Raw genomic sequence first — 13397 nt, forward strand, 5'->3', positions numbered from 1 at the left:
AAATCTCCCATTTGAGTCCAAATCCTTCTATCCATCTCTGTCTTAAAATTTCCAGCTATATTTCACAGAAATCTATCCTTTGTATGGACTCATTAACTAATTTACTTCAGAACACCCATGTAGACCTCAGGAGAATCAAGGATATTCCATGATTGTAGAAGTGATCCCCAGAAAATTGTCATCATAAAACTAATACTCTATGACATCTCCTCATTCATTTAATTATGTCTCCCTATGTCTTATGAGTCCAGCCTTTGGAAAACACTAGCCTGCTTTCTGTGGCTAGACATTTAACTACTACAGACATCTCATAGCAGGAGTATGAACTGTTGCAAAAGACTATTATAAAATACTTTCCCACAAAGGAACATCATTTCTTATAAACGAAAATACAAGCAGACCATAAGGAAGTAGAGTTGTGGATCAGGGATAGAGAAGTTGCCTTAAGTAAAAGAGATAAACTAAAGCACTAAGTCCTGAATTCAAGCCCCATTACTAAAACACACACACACACACACACACACACACACACACACACAGGGAGAGAGAGAGAGAAACAGAGATAGAAACAGAGACAGAGCTAGAGAGAGGATAGACACAGTGAGAAGATATGAAAGTTATGAAGGTAGAATGAGAAGGAAGACAGAGAAAGATGAAAAGGAAGAGTCATAGGCAATATGATCAGGGCACATTATATGCTTCTATACATATAAATTGCTTATACAGTACAGTTAATACATTCTAGTGAAAAGAACTTGTGAAATGTACTTTTAGTGTGCATGTGTGAAACACTAAGTCCAACATAAGGCTCTACATCAGATTACTTTTCATTTCAAAGTGCTTCGAATTTCACATATTAAGAACAGAGGCTTTCCAACATATGTATGGATATAGATAAGAAAGGGAAAGAAAGAAAGAAAGAAAAAAAGAAAGAAAGAAAGAAAGAAAGAAAGAAAGAAAAGAAAGATTTAGAATGCCTTCAGTGATTTTAAAGAATCCCTCTGCACTTGGAAACAGAAAGTAGGAGAGGGAGTTGAGCACTGTCACTCTACCTGACTGACCAACTGACAGTTTCTTTCCTAGCCTTGAAAAGAGAGCTTTGAAACAAGCTGCATTTTTTAAACAAATTACATTCTACTGTAAAGCATGTTATAATAATATTGTATATGAAAGGACCTAACAGAAGGATACACTATATATATATATATATCCTATATATATGCATTTAGCTTATATACATATATACATGAACAATGTTAGGTCACTACTTATTCAATTTTCATTGATATTTTCAGTTTCAATAGTAATTTTTATTTTTTCTTTTCTTGTGATTAGCAGGTTGTCTTGATTCATTCTGTATTTTATGAAAACATGTACTGATTTGTATCTTCAGTATCTATAGCTGTCATTACATAGTGTTAGGAATTACAGTTTTAGGACAATAACTTTTTTTGCCAGTCCTGGGCCTTGAACACTTATTTTTATTGCAATGATCAATATGAAAACTAAAGAAAGATGGGCAGCTTTGCCCAAGCGACTAGACTACTCACACTTGTGATCCTAGATATTAAGGAGGCTGAGATCCTGCCAGGCTGGGAAGGAGACTCTCATCTTCAACTGACCACCAATCACCCCCCCCCCAACAATAAAATGGAGCTATGACTCAAGTCGTAGAGGACTGGCTTTGAAAGCAAAAACTGAGTGACAGCACCTAGATCCTAACTTAAAGCCCCAGACCAACAAAAAAGAAAACTAACCACAACAAAAGGAAAGATGATGCATTTTCCAGCCTCGAGAATAAAAGGAGAGAGAGAGAAAAAAACGGGCTAAAGAGAAAGTTTGAAAGAGTCTCTGGATAGACACATACTAACCAAAGCAATGCAGCTTATGTCTGATACAGAACATTCTAATCTGAAGACTGTCTTTGCCTTCCAGCTGAGGGTAATATCTGGGCATCTGTGATTTGACCTTGACCTCCAAAGTTTGAAGGACATCAATCTAGCAGAGCTGTCCCTATGCTCTTTGCTCCTTAGTCCAGAGTTTTAAGGTCAGGAGATGACATGACCATCAGTCAGACTGAGACACATTCCTGCTGATGGTGTTATATTCTCTGTCCAATTTCTTACTCTCAGCACTTAACTTGCTTGAAATGGTAATACATGGTGCTATGCTGTCCACCTCCTTTTGCCCTCCTTCTTGCCAAGTCCGCATTTTTCAGCGTTTTCTCCCCGTGCCCTACTAAAATGAAATGAATCACCTCTAAAGAACCTGAGCACACCCATCTGATTTACAACTGCCCTGAAACCCCGGTCAGAGCCGGACAGCAACCTCTTCCTCCTAGAGTCTAAAGAATGAGTCTAAATACATGTAAAACAATTCCAGTACTTTCCCTGCTTCTGGGGACACTTTCATTTACTTCTCTTGACTTTTTTTTAAGGTAAGTCACTACATTGTTTCATCTAAAGGAAGGCTTTGCTTAAATATTTCATTAAAAATACTTGCAGTCTGAGATGGTTAATGTTGATTTGAAAAGGAGTTAGGGATTTTTTCCTTGTCCAGCTAATTTTTTTTAACATCTGGCAGCTGAAATGGCTCACTGAAATGCTGACACAATATTATTTAAATAGCTTTGCCTGGGAGGCTAGGAGAAGCTATTTAAGACAAACTTCAAGAAGTGCTGGTGAAATAATAGTTGAAGTTGTCATGTCAGCCAGTTCCTTGCCCAGACCAGCATGGTATGGCTGGAGCTATTATCCTTCATGGAGACATAAAATCTATCTCCTGATCCTTTTCGTCATTAGAGGTACTATGGGAATTATCCCTAAGGGTAGTCCTATGCATCTCACAGGTGTTTTGGCTGGTGGTCTGATATACCTTTTCAATGTTTCCTTAATCAGGGTACAGTTTTTGGAAGGGCTCTAAGTTTATCATTCTACCTCTAGTTTGCAATTCACATGAAAATGGCTCTGTTATTGCAGTGACTACTATGAAACCTATTAAAGAAGACTGAGATAGAGTCTTTTAACCTTAATTTAAGTCTTCCTTTTAGCTAAACTGAAAGATAATTTCAATTTAGTTGCCTACTCATCAGGCTAATAGCTCTCTATAAACTCAGGGAAACTTCCTCATGTCCTTTGTTAAATGGTGTGTGTGTGTGTGTGTGTGTGTGTGTGTGTGTGTGTGTGTGTGTGTGATCATTATGGTGGACATAGAGGCTGGCCAATCTAGGTTAAAATTCCGTACTCACAACTCCATTTGCTATCTGTATCTCTAGAATGCAACAAATATTTTAGTCTGTAAAAGCTTTACCCATCTCATAAGAGTATCCTGTGGTGTGATCTAATATCATGGCTATTTTAAATGGCAAACCCTAATTTGATTATCTCCTTTGGGTAAGTGAGAGAGTTCATATTTAGCACAGTTGGGAAATTAGATTGTCTTGAAAATACAAACACACACTATGTAATCATAGTCTTGGAGAAATTTATGACTAAGATCAATAGTGCTGCTTTATGTCTTTCCTCTGTAGTTCTTGGCTATATTTGCTCCCTTTACACAACTTCCTGATTATTTGGGTATGTCCATTTTAGTGATGTTACCCCAACAGAACATCATGCTGTTGAACCTCATTCTATGAGAGAATGACAGTAATGTACCTCTATTTCTTCCTCCCCAGGTTAAAAAAAAAATCCTGCTTACTTTTCTTGCCCATTTTAATTTCAGTTTTTGGTTTTCTATGATTTAAACTCTGGTGTTAAACTTGCACTCTACCACTGGAGTCATGTTTCAGAGCTGTGCTTTTAGTTTGATTTGCAGATAGGGTCTCAAACTAGCTTTTCCCAGGTTGGTCTTGAAACCATGATCCTTCATTTCTTTGTATTTTGCATTTATGAAACAGAGAGCTCCTTGCTCACACTTGCAATCATAGTAATATGGCTTTTTTTATTTGTTAACTGGAATAAAAGCCATCCCAGGCAGGAAAGTTTGTGAGAATAAAGATCAAAACACGCTAAAAAATGGACCTTTTGCTAATGTAGTAGAATTCCAGCCTTGATTTGACAAAGCTAAGGGATAGCATCAGTACTGAAATAACCATAACACCACCAACAACAATAACAATAACAAAACCATTTGGGTTTCAGTGGCTCATACCTATAATCCTACCTATTCTGGAAGCTGAGCTATATATGCACCATAGTTTGAAATCAGCTCAGGCAGAAGAGCTCCCTGGAGCCTTTTTTTTATTGTAATTAGTAAAAGGGTTACATGATATTTGCCAGATAGAAGGTGCATTAATTCACATACATTGATACCCTTTCACATGTCTTGGTACCCATTTCCCTCCCCCCACACACCCCCCACCCGTCTTGGTTTTCCCCCCTTCCCTATCAAATTTCAAATATCCAAATACAAATAAGTTCAATATATCAGATAACAAAGTGAGATACTATACCAATATGAGATAACCAAGGGACAGCAAAGGAGATGAGAGACAACATAGTACATTAAGGACAACAATCATCCCTGGAGCCTTTTATCTGCAACTAATCACTCAAAAACTGGATGTGGAGCTGTGGCTCCAAATGGTAGAGTACTAGCCTTGAGTACAAGAGTTTAGGAATATTGCCCAGGCCCTGAGCTCAAGCAACACCAAAAAAATGGAAGGAAGAAAGAAAGGATGGAAGAAGGAAGGAATGAAGGAAGGAAAAGGGAGGGAGGAAGGGAGGGAGGGAGGGAGGAAGGAGAAAAAAGAAAGGAAAGAAAGAAAAAGAAAGAAAGAAACAAAAGAAAGAAAGAATAAGAAACAAGAACCAACTTTTATGTTGTATAGCTGAAGTTTTGCTTTATAGCTTTAAAGTGTGGATGTACAGAGCTCACGGCCTGATTTCACTTCATGTCCTTGACATGTGTGTAGTAGAAAATTAAACCAATGACAAGCATGGTCTTTGCCTGAACTTGCTGATTTTATGAACTGGAATAAAAATGCTTGTTATCAGACATTAAATATGGGGCATTTTGAATCCCTAAGATGAAATGCTTAATGTGAACTTACTCAGCCTTGTAAATAAATTTAAAAAGTTAATTGACCTGCACAAATTTGTTACCAACCTTCCCTTTCCCAGGGTGCTTAACTCCTAGTAAAATGTAGGAAATCAACATTTCTATCTGTTTCCATCTCAGATAGTTGTGCTTATGGGAGGTGATTAAATGAACATTGCTTACTTTGTATGGGTATGATAATTTACTGCAGTGCTGCGAGCAAAAAGCATTCTTATTAAGTTAACCACAAATCTATGAATTTGATCCAGAATTAATTGATATTTATTTATTTATTATATCATTGATTAATTTACTTTTTTGTGTTAGGGTTGGAATGCAGGGCTTTGTGTGTGCTAGCACAATTTCTCTACTGACCTGTATCCCACCTCTGACTCTGATTTTATTGCAGTGAATAATTAGAACATTTTCTATGTAAGAAAGGGTTGCGTGTGTGTGTGTGTGTGTGTGTGTGTGTGTGTGTGTGTGTGTGTACTTGTAGTGACTCTTGAATTCAGTGCTCCACAGCTTTTGTGCTCAAACTTCCTATGCTATCATTTGAGCCATAGTTCTACTTTTGACGGCCATCAACATTATTTCAGGACTAGTATTTTACATGGTAGATATTTAGGGACACTGGCACAAAAACATTGAAATCAAGATAATGTATTTCCTTTTATCACTGATGGATTGAAATGAATGTGTGTATGTGCGTGTGAGTGTGTTAGAAAGAACATACACATACATTGGGGGATATTGAGATAAGATCATTGCATTTTACTGAGAGTCTGGGCTCAGCAGGGAGCCTCAACTTCCAAGGTTGTTTCTGAGGGCTCTGTATTGTCCCTGGAGCCTCTAAACTTGCACAGGCTTCCTTGACTGTTACTCCCTCCATTTGGACTTGACCCTGACATAAACCTCCTGAATCAATGTCTGCAAAGCTATCTTTGGATCATCTAGCTCTCTTCTATCCCATCCCTGTAAATAATCCACTAGGTGCCTACTTTCATAAATCCTAACCTTCAGAATGATAATTTTAATTCTCCCTTGGTAATGCACTGTCACTCACTTAGTTGATTTACCAAAGGAATTCACACATGACAAAATAGCAATAGGAATTTTTGGGAAAAGACAGTTTTCAGAAAGTTGGTAAAATAACCTAGAAAAAAAGGAAGAAGAATATAATACTGGAAAGCCAGATATGACCCTTCTAGTTTTCCTGAAAATACAAAACATGTAAATAATGTTGTAGCTTGAAGTAGCCATGTAAATAGAATGAAATGAAAATACTAAAGTTGGGTTATCCCAAGAGTAGAGAGATTTGAAGAAAATCCATACTGGTTCTATATAGAACATTCTGAACCAATAAAAGAACCAGGATAAATCAGAACTATTCTTAGAAAAAAAATGAAGAAAAAGTTTAGAAACAAAGAGCAATGAAAAGAAAAAGAGAAGAAAAAAATTAAATACAGGTAGTTGAGTCTTTATACTATTTTGGAGACATACATATATGAGAAGCTTTTAGTGCCAAATATTTTAGAGGTAGGACAATATTTAAATTCTCGATTTTTTTACACCAATGGGGGTTTTATATCCACATTGCAGAGTGTAAGATGTCACTGTGTTCTCAGAGGGGACATATTCTAAAGTATTGAATCATATATAAAAAATTTCTATTTATGAAAGATAATAAATATCATTATAACATGTTTAAAACACGTATTTTTCAGAGTACTTTGTATTTCTTCTTATTTTCTAGGTGAATTTAAATGTTTATAAATAATATTCCCCACTGTCTCATCTCTAGTCATCTCATTTGAATTGACTGAATTGTATACAGGGAACCTTATGAAATGTTTTATGTCATTAACCAGGACTTGAATACTACAGATGAACCTGGTATTTGCTTTTGTAATTAGGACTGAGTGAAACAGTATCAATGTATTTATTTAAATATATTTATTTTAAAAATTCATTATTGGACAGAGTGCAACTGAGTTGTCACCATTTTTTTATACTTGTCATTTTTTTCTGCTAAAAACAAGAATCTATCTAAAATGAGTACCTAAGAAGTTGGGTTGGATTTTGTGAGTTATTTATACCAAAAAATTGAAGCCAACCCTGTATAATGGGAATTAAATGTTTGTACTGGCTTCAAAAAATGCAGGTGGTAACTAAGCAAAGAAAAGGCAGAACCCTTAACTAACGAAGGTTTATTTCATCTTCTAAACATTTAGCAAAATAAGTGACAAATCCTATCAAATCCTGACTAATGGCATACAATAATGCAGCGATATAGGTTTCCCAAACTCAACTGTCCTTAACCTCAATCAGTACGTGTGTCTTATTATTTTTAATCTGCACTTTGTAAGTCTGTAGTTCTTTCTTTTTTCATATATGTTTTATTGTAATTAATAGAAGGATTACATTACATTCACCAGATAGAAGGTGCATTACTTCACATACACTGATACCCTTTCTCATGTCTTGGTCCCCATTTCTCTCCCCCCATCCCCACCTCTCATCTTGTTTTCCATGCTTCCTTATCCGATTACAAATAACCAAATACGCATATATCCAATATATCAGACCACAAGGTAAAATACTGTAACAATATGAGATAACCAAGGAACAGCAAAAGAGATGAGAGATAACATAGTAAATTAAGGACAACAATCACTCATTATATAGCTTTTGTTTCTTTATCCTGGAGGTCCTTTCATTTAATGTCATACTATATGGCCTTAGGTATCTAGGTTTTGCTCTATTGCAAATCTCTGCTAGGAGAGCCCAAGGTTTCTACTGATTATGACAAATGAGGGAAACCATTGAGCCTATCTTCCTTTGAGTCTGGCTTACTTCACTTAATATGATTTTTTTCTAAGTCTTTCCACTTCCTTACAAATGGGGCAATGTCGTTCTTTCTGACAGCAGCATAGAATTTCATTGTATATAAATACCACATCTTGTTGATCCACTTATCAGCTGAGGGACATATGGGTTGGTTCCATATCTTTCCTATGGTAAATAGTGCTGCAATGAACATCATTGTGCTAATGGATTTAGTCTGTCCTTGTTTCTGGATGGTTGGGTAAATGCCAAGTAGTGGAATTGCTGGGTCATAGGGGTGCTCTATGTTTACTCTTTTGAGGAACTGCCATACTGCTTTCCATAGTGGTTGAATGAGTTTGCACTCCCACCATCAGTGTAGTAGTGATCCCTCCTGGCCACATCCCCTCCAGCATCTGTTGTTATTAGTTTTCTTGATCGTGGCTATTCTCACTGGAGTGAGGTGGAATCTTAGAGTTGTTTTGATTTGCATTTCTTTTATGACCAGAGATGTTGAACATTTCTTCATGTGTCTATAGGCCATTTTTGTTTCTTCTTCAGAGAAGACTCTCTTTAAGTCTTTGGCCCATCTTTTAATGGGATGGTTGTTACTTTGCAGATTAGTTTTGGATTGATTCAATTTTTTGAGCTGTTGATATATTTTAGATATGAGGCCTTTGTCCATTGTATGGTTAGTGAAGATCTTATCCCATTCTGTAGGCTTCCTAATTAATTTACTAGCTATGTCCATTGCCATACAGAAGCTCTGCAGTTTAAAGCAGTCCCAGTTATCCAGTCTTTCTCTGGTTTGTTGTGTTACTTGGTCCTTGTTGAGAAAGTTTCGACCTGTGCCAAGGAGGCCTAGTGTATCTCCTATTCCTTCTTGTAAAGTTTTCAGTGTGTCAGCTTTTACCTCCAGGTCTTTGATCCATTTGGAGTTAATTCTAGTACAGGGTGACAAAGAAGGATCCAACTTTAGTTTTCTGCAGGTGCTTAACCAGTTCTGCCAGCACAACTTGTTGAAGAGGCTGTCTTTCTTCCATTCTATTTTTTTGGCTCCCTTGTGAAAGATTAGGTGGCCATAGGTCTGTGGTTTAAAATCTTGGTCCTCAGTTCTATTCCATTGGTCTTCAGGCCTGTTCTTGTGTCAGTACCAAGCTGTTTTGATTATTTCTTTTCTTTTCCTGAGACAAGATCTATATCCCAGTTTGGCCTGGAACTTTCCATCTTTCCATTCGCTGATATTCAGGTTTGTGGCATCACACTTTGACTTTCAAGGAAAGGATGAAAGGACTTTTTTGAAATTATTTTCAGAATGAGTTGATGATAAAAAAGTGTGGCAACTTGTAAAGTCAATGGCATGACTCAGGACCAAGATACCCTGAGTCCTAGCTCATGTCTGAAGTCCAGGTTAAACCACTGGGTCTCTTGACCATTTTTTCACAGGAACTGCCTGAGACACTGGGTTTCCTCCTTATCATGATTAGGATAACTGCATTGTCCCCAGGTTTTAGGTTTCAATACAACTTGAAGAAGGCATTTTAATAGTGCTAACTATAAAAACCTTTGCTTTTTTACAGTTTAATAAAAATGAATAGTAGGAATCTGGAGCATGTGTTCTTGGGGACAGAATTAAGTGAAAGGTAATACACAAATGGGGAGGAGAAGGATGGATGAAAAACAGCCATAACATTCAATGTACACATGTGAAAATGGATATAGTAAGTTGAAGACATGGGTGAGGTTTGGGGAGATGGAGAGAATAAAGGAAGGGGTCACATTAAGATACATTCAACTGATATGCTGTAGAATTAAAACCCTTTGTACCACTACTTAAAGGTAATAATAAAACAATAAAAATTCCATTTTGTTTAATTTTTTAACTTTTGTAAACTAGAGCATTTGTTTTACAAGGTAGACAATGCTAATTAGACAAAGGGTGAACCAATGCAAAAAAACATTCTTACAAGACACTATGTTGGAAATAAGCTTTATAACTTAGAGGAGTAGAGTCGGGGTGAAGGGGGACACAAAAGGAAAGTGGGAGAAAACAAAGAAAGGGGGGACACTGCTCAACAAGAAATGTACTCATGGGAAGTGGCACTGTATCTCAAAGTGGTAGAGCAGGAGCTCTGAGCTGAAGAGCTCAGGGACAGTGCCCAGACCCAGACTTCAAGCCCTACAACTGACAAAAAAAAAAAATGAAATGGACTTATGCAACTATAACCCCTCTGTACATCAACTTTACAATACAATAAAATATAAAAGCAATAATAATAGTCTAGGACCCAGTGGCCAACACTTGTTATTTCGGTCATTCAGGAAACTAAGATCTGAGGAGCGCTGTTCAAAGTTCAAAGCCAGCTGGCGAAGACAGTAAATTTCTTATTTCCTATTAACCACAAAGAGCCCTTAGTGGAGCTCAGACTCAAGCTGTATAATACTAGCCTTGAGGGTAAAAGGCTAAGGGACAGTGTCCAAGACCTAAATTCAAGCATACACACACACACACACACACACACACACATCTTTTAATTTCCCCTTGAAGTTTCCCTTCTCTATTGATAACTATATTTACTGGTATACAGCTAAAAACCCTAGTATATTTTTCATAGCAAATGAACGGATTCCTTTTGTAGGCTATTTCAAAAATAGTGTGCTTATTCATCACTTATACTTTTGGTCATATTGAGATTTGAAGTCACGGACTTGCATTTGCTAGGTAGGAATGTTACTTGCATCATGCTTTCAACCCTTTTTGCTTTAGTGATTTTTTTTTTCAAATAGGGTCTTACATTTTTACTCACACTAGCCTGGACCGGGGTCTTATTCACGCTTCCTACATTATTATGATAAAGCACAAAGGGCAGATTTATTGGTTTAAATGGAGTCTCCAGAAATTTTTTGTCTGACCTGAACTTAAACTATGATTCTCTGATATCTCTGAGGGGCTGAGATTATAGACATAAGTCTTCTTGATTGGTCTGTATTTTGGGGGAAATATATTAAGAGTAGAGTTACATACCACTTTTCTATCCTTTGCATTAATGGAAAAAATTCTAAGAATAACATTTAGGAGTCAAAATCTCTTGATAAAAAATCAAGTTCAATAGTCCTGTCTCTTCCTTCATCTGCTTACCACCCATGACACTGAGCACTTGCGTGTTATTAACATCAACTAGTTATGCAGGGTGTTTCATTTTTAATATTTATTTATATATAACATACATCTTGATTAGTCACCCCTTTCTTTATTACTCCTCTTTCCCCTCCCCTTTTCCCAAACCAGAGTCCGCTAGCTTCCCTGCTGTATTTCTGCACATATATACCAAGTACAGTGAAGGTATTCCCTCTCCTTTGTCTTCTCTTTTCATCTACCCTCCTCACTAGCTCCTACACCCCACACATCTGTCCACTTCCTCACAGTTGTTCTTGTCCAAGTGCAGGCTGTTTCAAGGGATCCCACCAGGTTATCTTCCATGCATATTCTGTCTTCAGAATGATTATATTTAATGTTCATATCCATGTGTGTTCATATGTATATATATGTTCATATATGTGTGTCATAATTATGTGGTAATGTGCATGTTTCTACTTTAGGTCTAGTCTTTTTATAGGAAAGGACACATACAATCTTTTCTTTCTGAATCTGTTTTACTTTGCTTAATATAATGGATTCTATGTAATATATTACATATAATTTAATGGATGACAGACCCACCTATTTTATTTTTCTTTTTTACTTAATAATATTTCATTTTGTGTGTGCATGTTATATAGATATATGTAACATATAATATTATATATATATGTGTGTGTGTACATGTGTGTATGATCCATTCTTGATCCATTACTTAGTTGTAGGGCATCCAGGTTTTTGTGTAGCTTGGACACTGTAGAGAGTGTGGTCCTGAACGTAGTTGTACATTGTTTCTATCATTACCTGACTTACTCTCCTGTGGATAAATGCTTATATGCTGCCCCAGAGAGGTTGTGAAGTCAGGGTTTTAAGTATTATATTCCTACTCCACACTAAGGCCCTAACAACATCGAGATGGCCTGTGAATCATAATACCCATGAAATATTTCATGTTTTTCAGAAAATAAAGTTCAACTGTACCAGAAGAGCACAGTGCCGGGAGAATGTCGTCAGCTCTGTGCAGACACAAGGTGATGCACATTACTTCATCAACCATCTTGGAGTTCCCACCGTGCAATTCGCCTATGAGGACAACAAGGCTTTGGAGGTGATTGTTTCTAAGCAATGCAAAACACTCAGGCAGTGAAGCTGTTGAGAGGAATTCAATTTCATTATGGCTACTGGCTTCTCATACCAAACAGGCCACTCTAGAAAGTGGCTTAGATGAGTTATTCTTGTTCAGAGGCTTTTAACAGTATTTGAAAACATCAGCTCTTTTCAACTGTGTTGTATTCAATTTTGAAAAGATTTATACTGTCACTCAGGTTTTCACAGTGTGTTCTGCAACCAGAAATTTGTAGTCGTTGGGTTAACATCAAAACATAATGGTAATCTTTGTTATTCACAGAAACAGATGACATAGGCTGTAGATCTTCTACTCGTTGCCTGAGGAAGAATGCATTTCATCAGCTCTATGTTAATGGGAGCCTGGTGGATGCGCCATCCAAAGTCTGTCAATAGTTTGCTTGCTTGAAAAGATACATTTTCTGAGAGAGGGAACCACTATCTTTATCCCAAGAAATGTCTCATAATTAAGGTTTACCTTCATTAGCTTGTGTTCATCCGTTTGATCGGGATCATCACTATTCATCTCAGAATGATATGCTTGTAGACTGTTTCTGAGCAAATATAAATCTTTGGTAATTTTTCATCATCCTTTACAAATTGGTCATATATTACTGAGAACTATTTGAAAGTTTATGGGATAGTATGAGATAATTTTTACATTAAAAATTATGACTGCTTTAACAGAATCAAGCCTGTATTGCTCTTGAAATAGAGATGTTCCAGGGCAGTGAGTTTGGCCTAGTGGTAGAGTGCTTGCCTAGCATGCACGAAGACTCGGGTTTGATTCCTCGGTACCACATACATAGAAAGAAGGCAGAAGTGGTTCTTAGGCTCAAGTGATTGAGCTCTAACCTTGAGAAAGTCCAAGGACAGTGCTCAGGGCCTGAGCTCAAGCTCAGGACTGGCAAAAAAAAACCCAGAACACAAGAAATAGAGATGTTCCCAAGTGAATGTCTTTCCATGAACTGTGTAGAAACTAAACTTCAATTACACAGTCTGAATGCCTAGTAGCTTTTTAGCAACCTGTGCCTCCTATTTATCTGTAGCCACATTCCCAGCCTTCCACTTAGGTGCCATGGAAATAGTCAATAGTCATTGATTATAATTTGTTTAAACACAAGCACAATTGGACAGGTATTTCTGTTTTGAAATCTCCAGTGTATTCAGAAGTCATTTTTAATTTTCCTGCCTGAGATCTTTAATACCTCATATCACTTCTTCCATGCCAAAGCTTCAGCTCCTATCTTGTTAGCAAGTTGAACTC

At 37.0% G+C, this 13397-nt stretch overlaps 1 protein-coding gene across 1 annotated transcript in view; it reads left to right on the forward strand.

Moving 5' to 3' along the window:
- The window catches only part of Naaladl2 (N-acetylated alpha-linked acidic dipeptidase like 2), an 855862-nt gene that overhangs the window by 649527 nt on the left and 192938 nt on the right, over positions 1-13397 (forward strand). Inside the window, exon 10 of the mRNA XM_090342362.1 lies at positions 11967-12113. Within this exon, the coding sequence (XP_090198488.1) occupies positions 11967-12113 (147 nt within the window). The remainder of the gene's footprint in view (positions 1-11966; positions 12114-13397) is intronic.

Source organism: Megascapheus bottae, chromosome 1 (genome assembly GCF_031878675.1).
Source record: "Megascapheus bottae isolate mThoBot1 chromosome 1, mThoBot2.hap1, whole genome shotgun sequence".
NCBI lineage: Eukaryota > Metazoa > Chordata > Mammalia > Rodentia > Geomyidae > Megascapheus > Megascapheus bottae.